The following is a 19,534-nucleotide window of genomic DNA, read 5'->3' as shown; positions in this document are numbered from 1 at the left end:
TTTCAGAGGCTAGAACAAGCTGTAATGCATGTATTATGGTCCGCGCATGGTGACATATCGTCATTATATGGTCTTATGGTGCGTTTGACATCGATTATGGGCAAACTACACTTTGTAAACACGGGAGCGCGTACATATGCCTTTAAGTTAAAAGGGATAGTGCTTCTCGCGTCCCCTGCTCCTTGGTCGTTCAGGCACGTTTCTGTTGTGTATTGATTTAGAAATGAACCAAGTTGCATTGACTTTCTTGCAAGGAGTTGACCACGGCAATTTTATGACAAATTAATTTTTTTCATTGTCTTGGTAGGTAGGAAAAGCCAAAGTAAGCGAGGCGGAAGTTCGTGATCAGGTCCCTCACATGAACTGATCACGTCAAAAGCTAACATGGAGGTCGAGTAGTCTGAGAGTGAGAGTTCTTTCTATCTTGGGTGTTTGCGCTGAGACTTTGTATTTGATAACAAAAGGAAATTGTTAAACAGTATTTGGTTCCATCTTTAGCCCCAGGATCGAGTTTTGTTTAGCTGGTAACAACGAAAGGTATTTGTAGTCATCTGTTGGATAGTTGTGTGAATGTTTTGACTGTTTGTATACTCATCTGCCACATCAAGACAAATCGTTGCTTCAATTGTGCTCCGAGTCTTTTCTTTCTTTTCAGCGGTTGGGTGTGTGGATGAATCTACTTTTCTGGATGGTTTGAAAATGTTTATCACACAGTCATAAAACGTTGTCATCAAGGGTCTGTCAGAAATTTGATAATAAATTCTGTTAAACTTTAGATGTACAGATACGTTGATCAAGTATACCTCCATCTCTTATCAGGTATAATATTTACAACAATAAAATCTGTTGTAGAACAGTTAGAAATGTAATAGGTTCTTGTAAATGTCTGTTGATTAACCATTAGAGTGTTGCCAGAAACCCACTGTCATTGTTAGTTGAATACCAATAGACTTGAGTGGCACAATTTTTGGAGACCAGTTACTAACCATGTGTTGTAAATCACCCCAAATAAAGCATCTTGTTGATCCATAGTCTTGTTTGGTTTGACGAAATTATCTGCGTCTCTTTCTCTCCGTCTCTTTTCTCACCTCTTTTTGTTTTGAAGTTTTTAATGTTTACTTTTCTTATTATGTGTCTGTGCATCCCAAGTAAGAAAAGGCCTAGCCTTAAATCTTTATCCTTGTAAATTAAAGTTCAATTCAATTCCCCCTCTCTCTCTTTCTCGCACACACCCACACACACTAACAAATTTTGCAATATATCTGTTACACACTTTACCAAAGCATGATGTCACAATATTTCAACAAAGACATTCAAAATCAGCATCCATTACTTCAACATATTTCTCTTGTCCCTGGTTTTGAAAGTACATTGCCAGAAGAAAAGACCGACCCCACTCCCTTGCCTAGCCAACTTCCAAGACCCCTCTAGTGTGTCTACCATGAGCAGTTTCTCAAAAATGGTCTATGGAGTAAGCGCTTCACGCGGAACTACAATATACAGTCCATTACAAAATGTAGAGATGTCCAACCTCATCCAGTCATAAGGTGTATAACCATGGCTTAACAGAAAAAAGAAAACTCTGAAAGCCTTATACTGCACTTTCAGATTTACTGATGGACCAAGACACCACCTGGATAGCAGAACTGACACATTCATTTTGTGTTGATCTTGCCAACAGTATGTTCAGTATGACTTGCTTTCCCTCAGGGATGTTAAAGATCAGGACAATCTGCTTAGAAGCCGAGTGGACCTGATATTTTGCAAGTTTTTCTAGGGGATGCTTATCTCCTGGAAGGTTTGAAACTCAGCAAGTCATCAGGAAATCTTTGCTGGTGGGAAGTTTCAGCCCTGTTCCGTGAATGGGGTTGGGCCTAAAGCACGGCCCTGCGGTCTACACGCCAGAGGTGACCGGTATGACCAGGTTCGTCATCAGCTCTCGGACAGCAGGGAAGATGGCACACTCGTTGGGGTTGTGGTGCATCTCGGAGAATCGCAACAGCATGGCGGCGATAGCTGTAAGTGCCGGCGACCCCTGGTGGTCCACTTGTTGCACTTTGTTCTGACTGATCTCGTACAGCATGGGCACACATAGCGACTGTGCCTCCACGTTCAGCCCTATCCGCGTGAACTGCAGCTGAAAATAACAGCACTTGTGTTACAAAAGGTCTCCTCACACGCCCAACCCAATGTATGGGAGAAGTATGCACTGCAAAGGGTTTCAGATGTAAAATTATAATTAGCTTCCCTAATCAATTCACAAAGCATCACAAAAAAAACCACCCACACACTGAATAACATCCACGACAGAAAGAGGGGTGTAATTTCCTTACACATGAACATTTGTAAGACTAGTTACATAGTGTAGAACTGGGAGTTGTCACAAGCACTGGACAAGAGCAACAGAGATGATGACATTAGACCTACAGATAGAAATGCATACACCAATCCAAACACACATGCACAGACACACACCAACGCACTAATACCAACCATGAAGATCATCTTGTTCTTGACCAGAATGGCAGGGGTACCAGGCGGGGAGATGAAGTGGAGGGATGGAGGAATGGTCAGACACCACTGAACTGACCACTTCAGGTTACGATCTGGTGCCTGCAAAACCAAGGGATCACACTGAATAAGCCAAAACACCCAACTCTGAGTCCTGGCACAAGCAACAATGTCTTTTCTGCCTTCACACCTGTCTCTCTTGTCTTCTTCATTCCTGTCAGCACAGAACTTTGTGATGTTAGTACAAAATGAAATTATCTGACAAGACCTCAGCAAATAACTTTGCTGTTTATGTTGCTGCAAGCTAGTCTTCTTTGCTTGAACTTACAGCAACTTTCTGACAATAGTATAAGATGTTTGATGGGTTGTTGACAGACCAGCTTATTTGTCAGTCCGAGGGGGAGGATATCGTCTTATGCCCCCCCCCCCCCCCCCCCCCCGAGGGCCGACAAAAAACTGGTCTGACAACAAACCACAAAACATTGTTCTTGTCATCATTTTGGTAGTGAGAAAATAAGTGCAAAATCAACACAGGGAGCCATGCTTTGAAACACGAGTTCCGTTTTGATAATACATGGTTTGGTGCCCCAGCACGTTGTTGCAATCAAAGCTGGCGTGTGAAAGCAACTTTCTGTGTTTTCAGTTCATAAAATGTTGGGATAAGTATGTCAGGTTTAAGGATGCACAGTTCTGTAGGTTCCTCTCAGTATTCCACCCCCTCGGTTTTCAGTTGTAAATATTAAGCTTTGTGATTGAATGTTGAAGCTACGTTGGGTCAAAGGTCACAGAAGATTTGCGTCGTGCAGCGAAGGAAAGAATCGCGATCTTGTTTCCGACTCATAGCCTCTTTGTTTTTCATTAGACCTGTCATTCTGCTTGCTCGGCTTTGTTAGATGTTTGCATATCTTGTTGCTCTGTTCTTTGCTTTTATCATTATTTATTATTTGCGCTTCGTTTAGCGATACAACGTCTTGTGCACGGGTCAAATTTGTGTGTCAGGGGTCAATTGGTTTGACTTGAACTTGACGTTCGTGTTTCTCCGAACGTCTGTGCATCGAAACACAGATACATGCACTCCATGACTTTGTAAGAAGACAAAACATATCGCTAGGTTTTATTTGTTTGTGATGAATTTATGACCTTTCATGAAGTAGTTTTGTTTTTTGTTTACTTGTGCCAGTTTGCCAGTTCGTTTTTGGAACTTTGCAAAGCAGTGTCATCTGTCTAGGTCTGAGGAAACGCCAATGAAAAGAGCCGAAGAATCCCCGAGCGTTTCTATTGGGTTTGCTTTTGATTATCCATGTATAACCTGCTTCCTGCAACTATGGTAACCGGGGATTTATTGCATGGGGAACATGAGATTTATTTCCCAGGTGTTTGTGAATGAAAACTTGTGAAAATGGTGACAAATTGGAGGAGTTTTCATTCACAAATTCTTCGGCTCTTTTCATTGGCGTTTCCCCAGACCTAGACAGATGACACTGCTTTGCAAAGTTCCAAAAACGAACTGGCAAAAGTAAACAAAAAACAAAACTACTTCATGAAAGGTCATAAATTCATCACAAACAAATGAAACCTAACGATATGTTCCGTCTTCTTACAAAGTCATGGAGTGCGTGTATCTGTGTTTCGATACACAGACTTCGGAGAAACACGAACGTCATGTCTAACCAATTGACCCCTGAAACACACATTTTGACCCGTGCACAAGACGTTGCATCCATAAACGAAGCGAAAATAAGAAATAACAATAAAAGCAAAGAACATAGCAACAAGATATGCAAACATCTAACAAAGCCGAGCATGCAGAATGACAGGTCTAATGAAAAACAAAATCGCGATTCTTTCTTTCGCTGCACGACGCAAATCTGTTGTGACCTTTGGGTCAAAGGTCAAAGAAGATTTGCATCGTGCAGCAAGGCACGTTAGGTCAAAGGTCACAGAAGATGTAGCTTCCACATTCGATCTCTAATCTTAATATTTACAACTGAAAACCGAGGGGATGGAATACTGAGAGGAACCTACTGAACTGTGCAACCTCAAACCTGACATATACTTATCTCAACTTTTGAACTTATGAACTCAAAACACAGAAAGTTGCTTTCACACGCCAGCTTTGATTGCAACAACGTGCTGAGCCCCAAAACACGTACATGTATTATCAAAACAGAACTCGTGTTTCAAAGCATGGCTCCCTGTGTTGATTTTGCACTTATTTTCTCACTACCAAAATGATGACAAAAACGATGTTTGGTGGTTTGTTGTCAGACCAGTTTTTTTGTCGGTCCTCAGGGGGCATATCGACTTTTGTTTCATGTTTATTGACCGCGGCCTTCGACCTTGGTAAAAAAATATGAAACAAAAGACGATATGCTCGATCCCCCTCGGACTGACAAAAAACCTGGTCTGTCAACAACCCATCAAACATCTTATATTGTCATCATTTTCACGAGTTTTCATTCACAAACACCTGGGAAATAAATCTCATGTTCCCCATGCAATAAATCGAGGTGGTGAATGGGTTTGAGCTTTCAGGTCAAACGTGGATTGTCAAAGTAAAAGCCAATCAGGCTGATTGTTTGATGTGTGGAACCATCGCGGCTTTGGATTTGTGTTTCCGAGGACAACGATTGTAAGCATTCACCCTCAAAGACCCAATCAATGTTGATAATTACCGCGGCGACTCATGGTCAATTTGCAACTTATCTCTGTAATCACAAAATCCACAACGAAAAGTCATAAACACTTAAAAAGAAAAGAAATATGCTCAACACTTACTGAACTCACACGTATGATCGCAGCTCTGTACATTTTCAGACTGGAAAAAAAGCGTTAACAAGCCACGTTTGACGTCACATACAAGGTTGACGTGTTATCTCGAGCTACTGTGACGATGCTTTGTGGCCCGGAGTTGGATTCTAAAAATTCGTCTCCCTGTGGGTTATTGTGTATTTTGTTGCACAACCAAAATGATGACAAAAACGATGTTTGGTGGCTTGTCGTCAGACCAGCATTTTGTTGTTGGTCCTCAGGGAGCATATCGCCTTTTGTCTCGTATTTATCAACCGCGGCCTTCGGCCTTAGTCAATAAAGAAAAGATGAAACAAAAGACGATATGGTCCCCTTGGACCAACAAAAAAGCTGGTCTGTCAACAAGCCACCAAACATCTTATATTGTTCTCCAGCGATAAAGTCTCCAAGTGAAACACTTGCTACATTTTATAAAATAGAGTTCATGGTACAATGTGCTGGAAGAAAGTACTAAGTGTAAAGCACAAGTCATTGTATCATGAATTCCACTTCATAAAATCAAGCAAGAGTGTGCGCCAAGATGACTGACAAAGGAACAAATAATATGCCTTTAATACTGTATTTGTTCTAACATTTAAAATGTTTATCGCATTTTTACTGATCACATGACAAAAACAGCTGTTGTCATTGGTCAACTAGGAACTGTATATCTATTGATATCGCGCAGGAAGTTCCCAGTGAATTTGATATCGTGCAGGAAGTAGTTTATCAATTTTAATTTTGAAGAAAAAAATCTCACCTGAAGAAAACAAATGTCTCACAAATTTATAAAAGGAAAGTAATTGCATCAGAAAGTTTAAGCTGTGCAATGAATAAAAAGAATATTTTCCCTCCCAGCTTTAACAGAGAAGTAGTAGAAAAGAATGTTACACTCTTACCGACTGAGGTGGGTGGAACAGCCATAAACAAAGCTGACCTTGAAAGTACCAGTACTCGGAAAACTGTGAGATCTCTTGCAATGTTTTAGCGCACATCACTCACAAAAAGGGAGGAAATGAGCAGCCGATTGAAACAGTTCGCACCTGCATGAACCATCGTCCACCCTTCTTAGTCGTAGCCATACAACATCAACCGAAAAACCCTCAGCATCTTTCACAGTCACAGTGCTGTCGAAGGACGCCATTTTGGATGCGTCGTCTGCACTCAGCGGGACTGAGATTCGACAACATTATTATGCAGTCCGTCGACACCGACAAATACCTGGAAGCTTTCTTGGGCACAGAAAATGAGCCAGAGGACTTCACTGATACTGCCTGGCACACTTCAGTTCCTGCCATCGTTCACAACTGCCAAATCGTACAGTCAAAAAGTCTACGACTGATGAAGTAACTGGGACATTCTTTGCTGTTCCTTCCAACTCCAGTGAACTTGTTAGCCTTTGTTTGTGATCTGTTTGGACCGTATATTTTTGTTCTTTTTTCATTTTAAATGCCTTATTTTGTCTGAGAAAAAGAAACAGTTACTAAAAAATAAAAGTAAGAGCAGCAAAGTTGCGAAAGCATGAAAAGACAATCCAACATTTCCAACATTAGATACATGCCAGTAGCCTCCCTTGCGTTTGTCCGACTTCTTGAGACTCGGGTTAATGGTTCCTACTGTTCCGAAATCGAATGCGATAAAATCGTTATCGTTAGATTTGACTGTGATATCAACATTTATCAGTCTGAATGTCTCGAAAGGCTGAATCATATCAGGCCTCGATCTGATATGATTTCAGCTTTCTAGACATTCAGACTGAGAAATGTTGATATCACAGTCAAATCTAACGATAACTAATAGTGTTTACCATGTTTCCAAAAGAGTGTTTGAATACAGAGAAAGCAAAAGCAGGAACATACCAGCTCCAGCCTCATGATCTGGATGCAGTCTTTCAGGATCCTGAGTGGCGCCCCCATCAGACGACCAAACGCTGTCAGAAGGTTCACCTTGTACGGGGGACATGCCACCTATGCAACACATCAAAGCTGTGCTGCTCAAATTCTTCAAGCTACAGTCATGGGCTACTTTTAACAACATCTGCATTTTTGTTTTTTTGATGTTTGGACTGCACACACCAATCACAACTGTACACACAAAAGTCTTACTGAACTCTTTCACCACCACTTTCATGAACAAACATGTAAACAAGCGAGAGGAATTTTTGTTACCTTCAGATCAAAAAACTTTTCCAAAATCTGCATTTCTTCTGCAGTCCATGATTCAGTATGGTCTGCAACATCAAGCATTCAATTAAGACATAATTCAAAACTTAAAATATCTTGTACTTAACTCATCAAAGAATCAGTTGACTGGTACATTTTTTACAGCCCTGTACTGTTAGCTATTATGTTGTCTTCTTTTCTGCATTCCAAAATGTTTTTACTCATTTATTGGGTTTGCAATGTTCCTAAATTTAATAAAAGGCTGCCATGTCAACAAAACATATAGCAGAGCGCTGTATAATCTTATAAAGTTGTCAACACACACTTCATCCATTAGGTGGCCACAATCGTCTTATCCATTATTCTGCCGCGTTTGGGATTTGATGTCAAAATAACAAGTGATGGAAAGAAAAAAACCTATGGATAGTTGAGGTGAAAACTGGATAAAAGTATTATGCACCTAGTCTATGTGGGTTTTAGAATATATTAAAAAAATATCAACAGCTGTTGATAAACTGGTTTATATTTCTTTTGACAGTTTTCTCCATATATGCATTACAATCTCTGCCTGTTTTTGACTGTTTGCAATAACTGATTGACCTCTTTTTCATCAGTTATAGTTCTGGGACTGCCGAGTGTTCAGTTGATGAAGAAAAAATAGACTTGTGAAAATAGCGAGAAACTACCTGGTGTGGGTGTGACCTTGAGGTGCAGCGACTGTAGAGTGTTGGGGTTGAGGGCAATTTTACACTGCAGTGACTCCACTTTGAAGCCAACCACGCCAAGTTCAGACGTCCACTGCATCAACTGTTCACACATTTGAACCATCAGTTATGTTACCTCAAAACTTTCTTTTTCACAAAGCTTTGGACAATATGCAGCAAAATAACCTGACCATGCAAACAAGTATCTTTATAAACATATTTTACAAACAGATGCACTTGACTGATTGACATGTAAGCAGGCAGGAAGAAACACACAGAGACAAATGCAGAGACACTAACAATATAGTCAGTCACTGGCATCTCATCACCATAAGCCACAAGTTTGTTGCTGTTTTCTAAACTATTGACAATAATCTCGGGATATAAGTGATTGTTAAACTTCACCATTGACCTTTCTCACATGATACAAAAGCTGACACTTCACAAGGCCTGTTAAACTTGACGGCTGAATTACCTTATTTTGACCAGCCCAAGCTGTGTGATCATTTGAACAATACAAAGTACAGGTAATCATCAGCCCATTTGAATTAGCAAGGTAAAATTCCCAGTAAGACAACAAGCGCTCATTGTAACAATACATGAAAATAAAGTTGGTCACAGCTTACTGGGGCTTCACTCTGAATGACGCGCTGCATGTGTCGACGCAGGTGGACGCATGCGAAGAAGCGCTCGAGGGGAGAGGCAGGCAGAAACTGCGTGTAGCCAGGCAGCATGCTGGCCGTCAGCAGTTTGGTCAGCCCCTCGTGAGACAGCAGTGTTGGCACGGCCGCTGCCCATGCTCGCTGCGGCAGGATTCTTGATGGTGGGCTCATCACTGATGAGGGGGCAAAGTAAATAAGTTATCACCATCATCATCATTGTCAACATTGTCACCACACAACAAAAATCAAAAATTTTAGTAATAAATTTTCATTTGATTAATATACTTACCCAACTCACATATAGCAATTAACCCTAGTTCAGTGCTGGATACGCTGTACGCGTCCCCTTGGTAACAAGGGAGACCACTCTAAAAAAGAGAGTGCCCTATCCCATAATGCCAGACTAACCACCAGTCTGACTTCCGTATGCGCGCGCATACACCGCCATCTTATCATTCCAAAACGAAGCCCAACTCACTTCTTTTTTAGACCCCCATACCCCCACAGCGGGGAGGCGGGAGGGAATAAACGATGTGAGTTGGGTAAGTATATTAATCAAATGAAAATTTATTACTAAAATTTTTGATTAAATTACATATCTTACCCAACTCACATATAGTCCTAATCCCCCTCCGGCCGCTGTGGTAAAACACAAAGGCAGAAAGAAGGGTGAAGCCAAGCACTCAGATTCCAGTTGACATAACTGTCAATAGTATGAATGAAAACGTGCTATTGTTTGCCCACTGAACCCGACCGCTAAATCGCCCCGAGGGGATAAAGTGGTGGGTATTTGGCAACGCGACAAGCCGGGAAGAAGCTAAAAGCCGAAACTGAGAACGGCCAGCTTAGCGCTTTTCTTTGATAAGACAGACCGAGGGCTTTTCTTAGTCCACGTGCAAAGAAGAGGATTCGAAAGAGAACCCTCGAGCAAGGAAGAGATTTAAGTCTTACCGACAAAACAATACTGTCGGCCGAGGCCTTCTCCCAGGCGAACAGCAAAGCTAAATCCTTTATATATGTGTCCCGACAGAACACAAAGGCATCCCGTGAGTACGTAACCGCACAAGGGAAAGAACGAATCGAAGTCTTGTTCAAAGACGATAATCGAAAGAAGTGCGGCCACAATCTTCTACAGCCAGGGGAAAATTGTTCTTACAAACAGACAGTTTCCCCTTGCTATAAACATCCCAAAAGGATGCCCGTCAACCCCGGGATACCCGGGGGTAGTTCCGTAGGCAGAACAAAAGAAAACCTTAAGTTCTTAGGCTTGGCGCTAAACGAGCCTACGGATCGCGCCCAGCGAGTGATGCGCTACTTGAGCGGGTGACGCAAGCTAAAGCCACACCGCAACAGGTGCTCAGCCAAGCGCTGCTCCGAAGGAAGAAGTGAGAAAGGCGACTCGTATGAGAAACCTTCCACAATTCCACCCGCCGCCGATGTAGGACCTAAGAACTAGATGTTCAAAGATTTTCCTTAGAAGGCTCAAATCAGCTAAAGAAGACGCAAACCGCGGCAAACTGAATCAGAGCCTCCCCATAAGATAGATGCCAGCAAAGGCAGAGGTGGGGCAAAAACATCGTTAGAGTTCGCAGATTGTTCCTGAGGAGGAGCAAACACGCCAAAAAAGATGGAGAAGAAAAGGCATATGACGATGCTATTGCTACCCCTTCGGGAAAGTAGCGTGTAGCAACCCCTGCTGCCAGAGCTAAAAAGACGGCAGCTTAGCTGGAAGGCAAAAAGAGGTATCACCCTCTGCCACAGAAGCTTCATCTTCTATACCCTCATCATCCCGTTCAGTAGTATCCCAACGATCTTCGAAAGGATGAGAACCGGAAACCAATCCCGACAGGGCAACACATGCCAAGAAGAGGGAAAGGCTGGGAAAAATCCCCTGAAGCCGGAACTCCGTGAACGGATTCTCCATCCACTTGCCTCATCCCAGCTGAAAGACTGGAAGAGGAAGTGAACGCAGCCTGTGTAACAGCAGAGGAACCGCAGTAACGGAACCGGAAGCCGAAGGCTGACGAGTGCCGACTACCAAACACCACAGTGTTAACGGCAGAAGCCACAGCCGCAAAAGCGGAAGCGGAACCGGCCGTGGATTGATGCCGTTTCAGTTGCAAGCACCACTGCACTTGAGCTTAGACGGCAACCGGAACCCGACGCCATCCACCAAAGCGGAAGCACCATCGTCCAGACAGCCTTCATGCACCTCAGCGCAATCCGGAAGTTGACCCCCTGCTTGACTGCCATAGTCAAACAGAGAGCCATCTTTACTGTCTTCTTCCTGCCCCCAGGGCGGAAGCGGAAGCCGCACAGACTGACCAATGCCCAACGACACGGCAGAAAGCACCGACCTTCCGTACGCTCTACAGTGTCCCTACCCCCGCCTGACCTGCCGACGGAACGGCGATGGCCAGTAAGGGTATCAGAACTTTCACCCGTGAGCGCGATGCCCGTGGCTACTTTTGACTGTAGACGCGCTACACTTTCACCGGAGAACCCGGATACTCGTGTAGCAGACATACCTTGTGACAGCGAACCACCAGGAGAAGGAACACCCAACGGAAGTGGGAAAATCTCATCCCCATCATGAACAGCGTGAACATCCGCTCTAGTCACCGTAGCGGAAGGACCCGCCACAACCTTGGCCAAAGACGACGGCCCTGTCACCCCGGAAGGGAGTGCACAGAGCTCAGCTCGCGTAGACGAAATTTCCTCGGCCAATGAAGATACCTGCAAACTAAGTGCAAGCAAAAGAGAAGCCACGTCCGCGGCCGCCAGACCAGAAACAACAGGAGCTTAAGCTGCTTTAGCCGGCTTAGCATCATGCGCGGACTTATCCAAAGGCTTCGCCGGCAAAATGGAGGCAGAAGGCGTGTCTATCAAAACATCAAAACATTTGCCCGAGCTCGGTTCTAACACCGACGCGACAGTTTGTTAAGATTTCCTAGGCGTCTTTTTCGGAGGGGAGGACTCAGCAGCCACCTGCTTAGAAACCTGCCTCTTCTTAACGTTATCAGCCATAGCAAGCAAGACTTCGACAAAAAATTTCAGAAAACAAAATTTTCGAAAAATTTCACAAGTCAACAATGGCCAAACAACGCCTTTACATCAAGTACAAAACAAGAAACAATCTCACCTCAATACAGTAGCAAGGTAAGACGACGAAAGAATACCAAGGAGAAGAAACCAAGCCCCACAGACAAGGCAACATCGGCTGAACAACAGCCAGAGCGTACGTAAATGCGACCAGCCAGGCTGAGCGCTGAGTTTGGAATGATAAGATGGCGGTGTATGCGCGCGCATACGGAAGTCAGACTGGTGGTTAGTCTGGCATTATGGGATAGGGCACTCTCTTTTTTAGAGTGGTCTCCCTTGTTACCAAGGGGACGCGTACAGCGTATCCAGCACTGAACTAGGGTTAATTGCTATATGTGAGTTGGGTAAGATATGTAATTTAATGATGATTATATAATCAAACAGCTCACATAATAAGCACCATTTGTGAAACTTTATTAGATCAATATAAACAACACTCAAAAGTCACCGATGATTGCTGTCTGCTGATTCAAGCAAAACTGTAATTTTTTAACATTGATCAAAATCTCAGGAATGAAAGCTGGTTTGTGTGTATGACTGTGTAAGTAAGTGTTAGTTAAAGTGCCTTGGAGAATGAGGAACATATGAGCTTGCACTCTTCGCGACTCATTTCTTTTTTCCCTTTTTATATTTAGTCAAGTTTTGACTAAATATTTTAACATCGAGGGGGAATCGAAACGAGGGTCGTGGTGTATGTGCGTATGTGTGTGCGTGCGTGCGTGCGTGTGTGTGTGTGTGTGTGTAGAGCGATTCAGACTAAACTACTGGACCGATCTTTATGAAATTTGACATGAGAGTTCCTGGGTATGAAATCCCCGAACGTTTTTTTCATTTTTTTGATAAATGTCTTTGATGACGTCATATCCGGCTTTTCGTGAAAGTTGAGGAGGCACTGTCACGCCCTCATTTTTCAACCAAATTGGTTGAAATTTTGGTCAAGTACTCTTCAACGAAGCCCGGGGTTCGGTATTGCATTTCAGCTTGGTGGCTTAAAAATTAATTAATGACTTTGGTCATTAAAAATCTGAAAATTGTAAAAAAAAATAAAAATTTATAAAACGATCCAAATTTACGTGTATCTTATTCTCCATCATTTGCTGATTCCAAAAACATATAAATATGTTATATTCGGATTAAAAACAAGCTCTGAAAATTAAATATATAAAAATTATTATCAAATTTTTTTTTTCGAAATCAATTTAAAAACACTTTCATCTTATTCCTTGTCCGTTCCTGATTCCAAAAATATATAGATATGATATGTTTGGATTAAAAACACGCTCAGAAAGTTAAAACAAAGAGAGGTACAGAAAAGCGTGCTATCCTTCTCAGCGCAACGAATACCCCGCTCTTCTTGTCAATTCCACGTGCACTGCCTTTGCCACGGGCGGTGGAGTGACGATGCTACGAGTATACGGTCTTGCTGCGTTGCGTTGCGTTGAGTTTCATTCTGTGAGTTCGACAGCTACTTGACTAAATATTGTATTTTCGCCTTACGCGACTTGTTTTTTTTTAAGGATGAAAGTCGCTTGTTCATTTCAATGCTCATTCTCTCTGGTGCCAGGAGATTGGTTCCACTTACTTTTGTTCCACGTGCTATATGCATTTAAAGAGCTTACATCCCATTGTGTCTCAGAATATACATTTACCAGCTTTAAGAACACTGCTGCCAATGATAAATTCACCAAATCAAAAGTACATAAAAGTATCATTAAACATTTCTTTACATGCCACATGTGTATACACAGTGATTTACAGAAGGAATACTTTGACTCTCAACGCCTTTCAGTTAATACTTACATTTACACAAATGATATATTTTAAAATCTAGTACAGTGGTACCTCCCTTTACGACCCCTCTCTTTTACGGGTCCCTCAATATTACTTCTTCTTCTTCACGTTCGTGAGGAAATCCCTTTACAGGGCAACGATCCTCATTTTGGTTGGTGCGCCTAATTTCCCTAGAGTGAAAGATAAAGTGGATAGTGTACCTACGAAATCAAAACAGTGATGGGTTGGTAGGCAAGCTATTGCTTTTCGCTATTTGCTGTGGCGCCCGATTTCAGGCCCTGGGCTGAGGGGCTAGCCTACCACCCAGCGCTACCTAGCGCAGCAACTGGGCCCCGATGAAACAATACAAACAGGACGAACAATATGGAGCAAGAGGGATAGATTCTACCAATATCACTACTAATTACTAATGGGTCGCTAGGGATGGAGAGGGGGGATGGGTCTAATGAGAGAGGGGAAGGGAATCTAATGCAAGGGGAGGTGAATCTAATGCAGAGGGGAGGAGGGGGGGGGGAACAGAGGGAGTGGTGGCCTTGGTTGCGGTGCGCCGTTGTATGAGGGGGTCCAGCTTGAGCCTGGAGACGAGTTCCGTTGCGCTACTGGTGGTTTTGAAGTCGCACAGGATCCTACTTGCGGGGCGTCGCTGCGTCATCTCCAGGCTGTCGGACAGGCTCTTCTGACGTGGGTCCCAGATTGGGGAAGAAAACTCCAAGACCGGTCTCACCAGTCCCTAGTAGCAGGTGGTCTGAACAGGATGGGGGCAGCCCCCGAGGTTTCGGTAAACAAAGGCACTGGTCTTGTTTGCCTTTGCTGTGGTGGCCTGAATATGCACTCCCCAGTGCATGTCTTTCGTGAGCTCCACGCCAAGGTACTTGGCCTTGTCCACCTTCTGCAGTGTTTCCCCATGAAGGGTGTAGTTGGTGCAGAGCGGTATTCTCTTGCGGGTGACCGATAGTACGTGGCTCTTGGAGGCGTTGAAAGACATCTACCACCTCTTCTCCCACAGTTCTAGTTTGTCCAGATCTTCTTGGAGAACGTTGGAATCCGCCTGTGATGAAATGCGCCGATATAGTATGGTATCGTCGGCAAAGAGACGGACTGTAGACTTGATGTTGTTGCTGATGTCGTTGATGTATACCAGGAACAGAGTTGGTCCAAGGACAGAACCCTGGGGAACACCCGAGGTCACTTGGCCAACTGTAGAGGTCTGTCCCTCGACGACAACTTGCTGGGTCCTCCTTGAGAGGAACTCCTCAATCCAGCGGATGGTCTGAACCGCGGACTCCATTACAACCGACTTTTCTTTGACGGATTTTTTCTACTTCTTTGTCTTAGTATTTCTCACCTACATACTACGTCCCCCTCTCTCATACGACATACGACCGTCCATAGGTGGACTTATAATGACTTTTCCCAAAATTATCACGGGTTTGGTTTACTCTAATTTATATCTCCAGTCGAGTGAGTTCGTGATACGGACGCTCAAAACTTGCGGAAATCCTGTCCGTGCGTAACATCACTTCGGAACACAAACAGCTGAAGCCACGGGTTTTCGTTTCTATTTCAGGTCATTACTTTATTTTGACTAGATAAAGCTCATTTGCAAGATAAGATCTCTGCTTCATTTGGCAAAGAACTGTGCAGTAACTCTTACCTTATAAACACGCTAAGTTACAGAAACGTCATGAAAGTAATCTGCACATCAAACCAGAACCGTAAGTTGTGGTGACATCATGAAATTTTGCAATGTACGTCAGCGAAGCTAAAAATGGCTGACGCCGGAACATGGTTTTGAAATCTGGAACTGTTTTTTGCTTTCCCCGATCCGTGACTGAGTGATGCGATATACAACCACGCGTTCGTTTAAATCAATAAATTCTCCTCAGAATCCCGTCAGTGAAGTTTGAAGGTGAGTAGTGTACCGTATTTTCCGGGTTACAAGGCGCTACAGCGCATAAGGTGCACCCCCTTCTTTTTAAACAAAATTGTAATCCAGTCACCCATTGGGCGCAGGGGGCCGATAGGGCGCACCAAAATTAAAAAAGTATACCGGTAACAAACGGTCGAAGAATGAAAATAAGCCACCATCAAAGGAAGAATACAGAGTGGAAATATGTGTGCTCTGTGTGTGCGGCGAGATCAAAGGCAGGTCCATTGTGATAGCTGGGTTGCCTTGTTTAGACACTGACCTTCTTCCCAGGGGTCAATGACCCAGTTTTTGCAATGAGAGGTGGTTCCCCTGTCATAGATCTGAGAGAGGAAACACTTCCTGCACCGGGGTCAGTGACCGAGTTTAACCTATGGGGCAGTCTCTTTGATGTCTTGAGAGGAAACTTGGCCAGGGTACAGTAGTCCCTTCCATTTCCGGCCCTGCGTGAACCTGCCCGGAGCGGCCAGCTTTCCCATGACTAATGAGTTTTCCTTCTATAATTGACTCTTAATGGCCGTTAACCTGTCTGACGCGGTCAACGGTCACTGATTTTTGCCCTAAGGTGCCCCTCTTACTCGACAGGAGCGGCCACTTAACGGCCACTTGTCACTTTCGCTGACATCGACAGATCCGTTGAGATTTGCGACACGCTCCAAGATGGCTGGGAGGACACCCTACTGGCAAGAGCAAAGGCTGGTTTTCCAGAGGCAGAGGAAAATCCAGAGGAAGACCCAAGCGACAATCCGGAATCTGAGTCTGAGATAGAGAGCACGACGGCTTCGCCACCGCTGACTGCCGATGAAGCCATGGCACTTGTTCTTCAGTTGCGTGGCTTTGCGACAGATCACAGCAATCCCGACATGTTTAACTTGATGGAGTCTGTGGCGCATGAAGTGCAGAAAGTGAAGTTTGTTGCACAGACCAAGCAGTCCACGCTGGACAGCTTCTTCAACAAACGCCAGCGTTTGGAATGACTGTCGTTTGTGGCGACAACGAGGCATCCGTGAAGAATGACATTTACACTGAGTTTTCGCTTTTTCCATTTTTGTTTGTTTGAATAGATGTATTTGGTTGCTTCCTTCAGTATCAAACTTAAAGTGCTTGAATCATTAATATCCAGCTTGTGTGTGTGTGTGTGTGTGTGTGTGTGTGTGTGTGTGTGTGTGTGTGTGTGTGTGTGTGTGTGTGTGTGTGTGTGTGTGTGTGTGTGTGTGTGTGTTGTGTGCACAGACGGCACAGCACAAGCAGACGACAGGAATACTTACGCATGCGCATACATGTACATTTACGGCAGTCACTTCCGGATCGATCACAGCTGATGTGAGTTTGAAACACTTGTTTATCTGACACTCAAATACATATATAATAATCCAAACAACACACATAGAAACATACGAAACAATAGCTTAGCCAGGACGATCGAGTTAAACACGCAAATAATTAAGATGTATAAACGAAAGCAAAACTAACAGAGACAATGAATCGGCGGCTCGTGGATGATCGCTTTCTTTTCTTCATGAAAACTTGATCGTGTTTTTGGGGTTTTTTTGGAGGAGGAGGGGGCCTGTAATGAACGGCCACCTGATATTTGCGGTCACCTTTGCAATGACTAATGGGTGACCGGATATGGCAGGTACTACTGTAGTACCTAGTAGCTGAAACATGCATTATCACAAGTTGTTTGACTGGTACTCAGGCGGTCTCTTTGATTTTTTTCGTATTTCATACACGGATTAGGCGCTTCGTTATACAAGACGCAGGGGTCAAACTCGAGGAAAAAAGTCGCGCCTTATGACCCGGAAAGTACGGTACGGTAGTCTCCTAAATTACTCAACTCCATGGACAGTCCGAAGTGCAGAGATGTCCCTTGAAGGAGCGAGCGTTTCATCGTGAAAACTGATGCCTTTCGCTACACTTTCACATCAGTTTCAACACACTGCCGCGGTTCTTTACGTCTGCAAGGGGTTATAAGTTCGGTACCTTGGGTTTGGGACACTTTTTCCTTGTTTTTAACCAAATCCTTGCTGGGTATCGTATGACTATGATTGGTAAGGTAACTGGTAATGGTATCGACATCGTCATCGATGTGCCTGCTTGCGTACATGTCAACCCTTACGATTTGCACGTAAGTCTTACGTTTTTTCCATGTTTTTCCAGTTGTACGTCGAAAGACCACAATCTTATGTTTTTTCTCAAACTCGCAAAAATCTTACGTTTTCCCCCCTAAAAATCGCATTATTTAATACATGTCAACCTCTATCACACACTTACCATAGTAAAAGCCTCTTCACACCAAAAGACAGGACCAAACACCACCAAAATCGCATTAAAATTACGTTTCTGCGAGTCCGTTTGCTTTCGTTTTCGGATCTGCGTTCCGCATGATTCTCAAATGGATCACTTCTAGTTTCAACTGTCTAATATAACAAGGGAGATAACTGAAATGCTTATGAGTCACAGACGCTCAAAAATCGAAATTAAATTTTCATTTAATTAATATACTTACCCAACTCACATATAAAGCATTAACTTCAGTTTGATGCGTAAGACATTGAAGTACTAACCCTGGAAACAGGGGGAGGTAACTCCAAAAACAAAACAAAACCTTGACAACAAGGTCCTGGTAGTTACCTCCCCTCACCAGCCGCCCGCGCATGCGCGGCACATATCGCCGGTATACTCATTCCCAATGAAACACCACCTTCAACCATTAAAAACGATTGCGGGGTAGGCTGGGAGGGTATTTACTATGTGAGTTGGGTAAGTATATTAATTAAATGAAAATTTAATAAGAAATTTTCGATTAAATCACATATTCTTACTCCAACTCACATATATAGCAGATTGCTACTTAAGGTGGCGGGAAACTCAATTATTTCTGGTAAGAAACCGGCCTGCTTCAACCATGACTGGTAAGCAACTACTACCATCGCAGTGGGTACTAAAAAACCCACAAACAAGTAGTTAAAGCAAGACGTCTTAAAACATAACGTCCAAAACAGCACTGTGATGCCATTCGAGAATTACCTGGCCGCAGAACCGCCGAATAAAGGGCCCAAGCTCAGGCCCCATGAATTCTAGACGAACGCAGAGGAAGGAAAGAATGCTCCTCCCCCCCCTATTTGACTGCCGCACCCATAAGCTTGTTAATGAGTGTGAAAGCCCATCTAGCCAGTGCTGCTTAGCAAAAACTTGATTCTATCCGTCTAAACGAAAGAACCAAAAGGAGCCATGCAAGACGAATATGTCAAAATACTCAATATCTTGCGTGAGACCCAGAAAGTATGTAAAACGCTGCCCCTTCAAGGGGAAGTGAACACTGACAAAAAGAGTCTTAGAGCCTTCCTATAAAAAGAAAGGCTAGCATGTTCAAAATCTATGGCTCTTTACCAAAAGAACTTTAAAAGAGGAAGAAATCCCAAGCTGGAATTTAACATTCAAAAGACAAATGATTTGACGATAGGGCCCTTTCCACGCTGAACGTAGAAAGAGAAATGTCTTGTCAAAACCTAATGAAACATAGTCTTCTGTCGACAAACAAAAGATCGTGGAACATCTTAGCATCCTCCTGAACTGGAGAATGCTAAGGCCAAAAAAAAAAAATTGTCTGTTTAGGGTAACCCGACCGACCCTATCGATTTGGCGCCGACCCAAAAACTTTTTTTTGATTTCAAAAAAAAAAAAAAAAAAAAAGAGGTAAAAATGCTAAAAAGAGACATTTGGCGTTTCTTTCTCTCCCTTTCTCTCTGTTTTATTTATACGTTAGTTTTGAAACATGTATTCATCAAATATAAGAAGTGAATGTTCAGCCAACATAGCATTTACACAAAAAAAAAAAAAAAAAAAAAAAAAAAAAAAAAACCTACCTACCTACCGACCCTA

The 19,534-nt window shown here is 43.3% G+C and overlaps 1 protein-coding gene across 2 annotated transcripts in view; it reads right to left on the bottom strand.

Annotated features, from left to right (window-relative positions):
* Positions 1-1,259: 1,259 nt before the first annotated feature.
* Positions 1,260-19,534, bottom strand: part of LOC138960781 (mediator of RNA polymerase II transcription subunit 14-like) — a 170,852-nt gene continuing 152,577 nt past the window's right edge. For both annotated transcript variants that reach the window (XM_070332427.1, XM_070332428.1), the window contains 6 exons: positions 8,794-9,002; positions 8,150-8,270; positions 7,470-7,531; positions 7,161-7,268; positions 2,494-2,613; positions 1,260-2,137 (listed from right to left, as the gene is read on the bottom strand). In XM_070332427.1, the coding sequence (XP_070188528.1) occupies positions 1,895-2,137; positions 2,494-2,613; positions 7,161-7,268; positions 7,470-7,531; positions 8,150-8,270; positions 8,794-9,002 (863 nt within the window). In that variant the 3' untranslated portion in view covers positions 1,260-1,894. The remainder of the gene's footprint in view (positions 2,138-2,493; positions 2,614-7,160; positions 7,269-7,469; positions 7,532-8,149; positions 8,271-8,793; positions 9,003-19,534) is intronic.

This window comes from Littorina saxatilis, linkage group LG3 (assembly GCF_037325665.1).
Source record: "Littorina saxatilis isolate snail1 linkage group LG3, US_GU_Lsax_2.0, whole genome shotgun sequence".
NCBI classification, from domain to species: Eukaryota; Metazoa; Mollusca; class Gastropoda; order Littorinimorpha; family Littorinidae; genus Littorina; species Littorina saxatilis.
The sequence above is the reverse complement of the archived record's forward strand: the minus strand, read 5'-3'. Positions and strand labels throughout refer to the sequence as shown.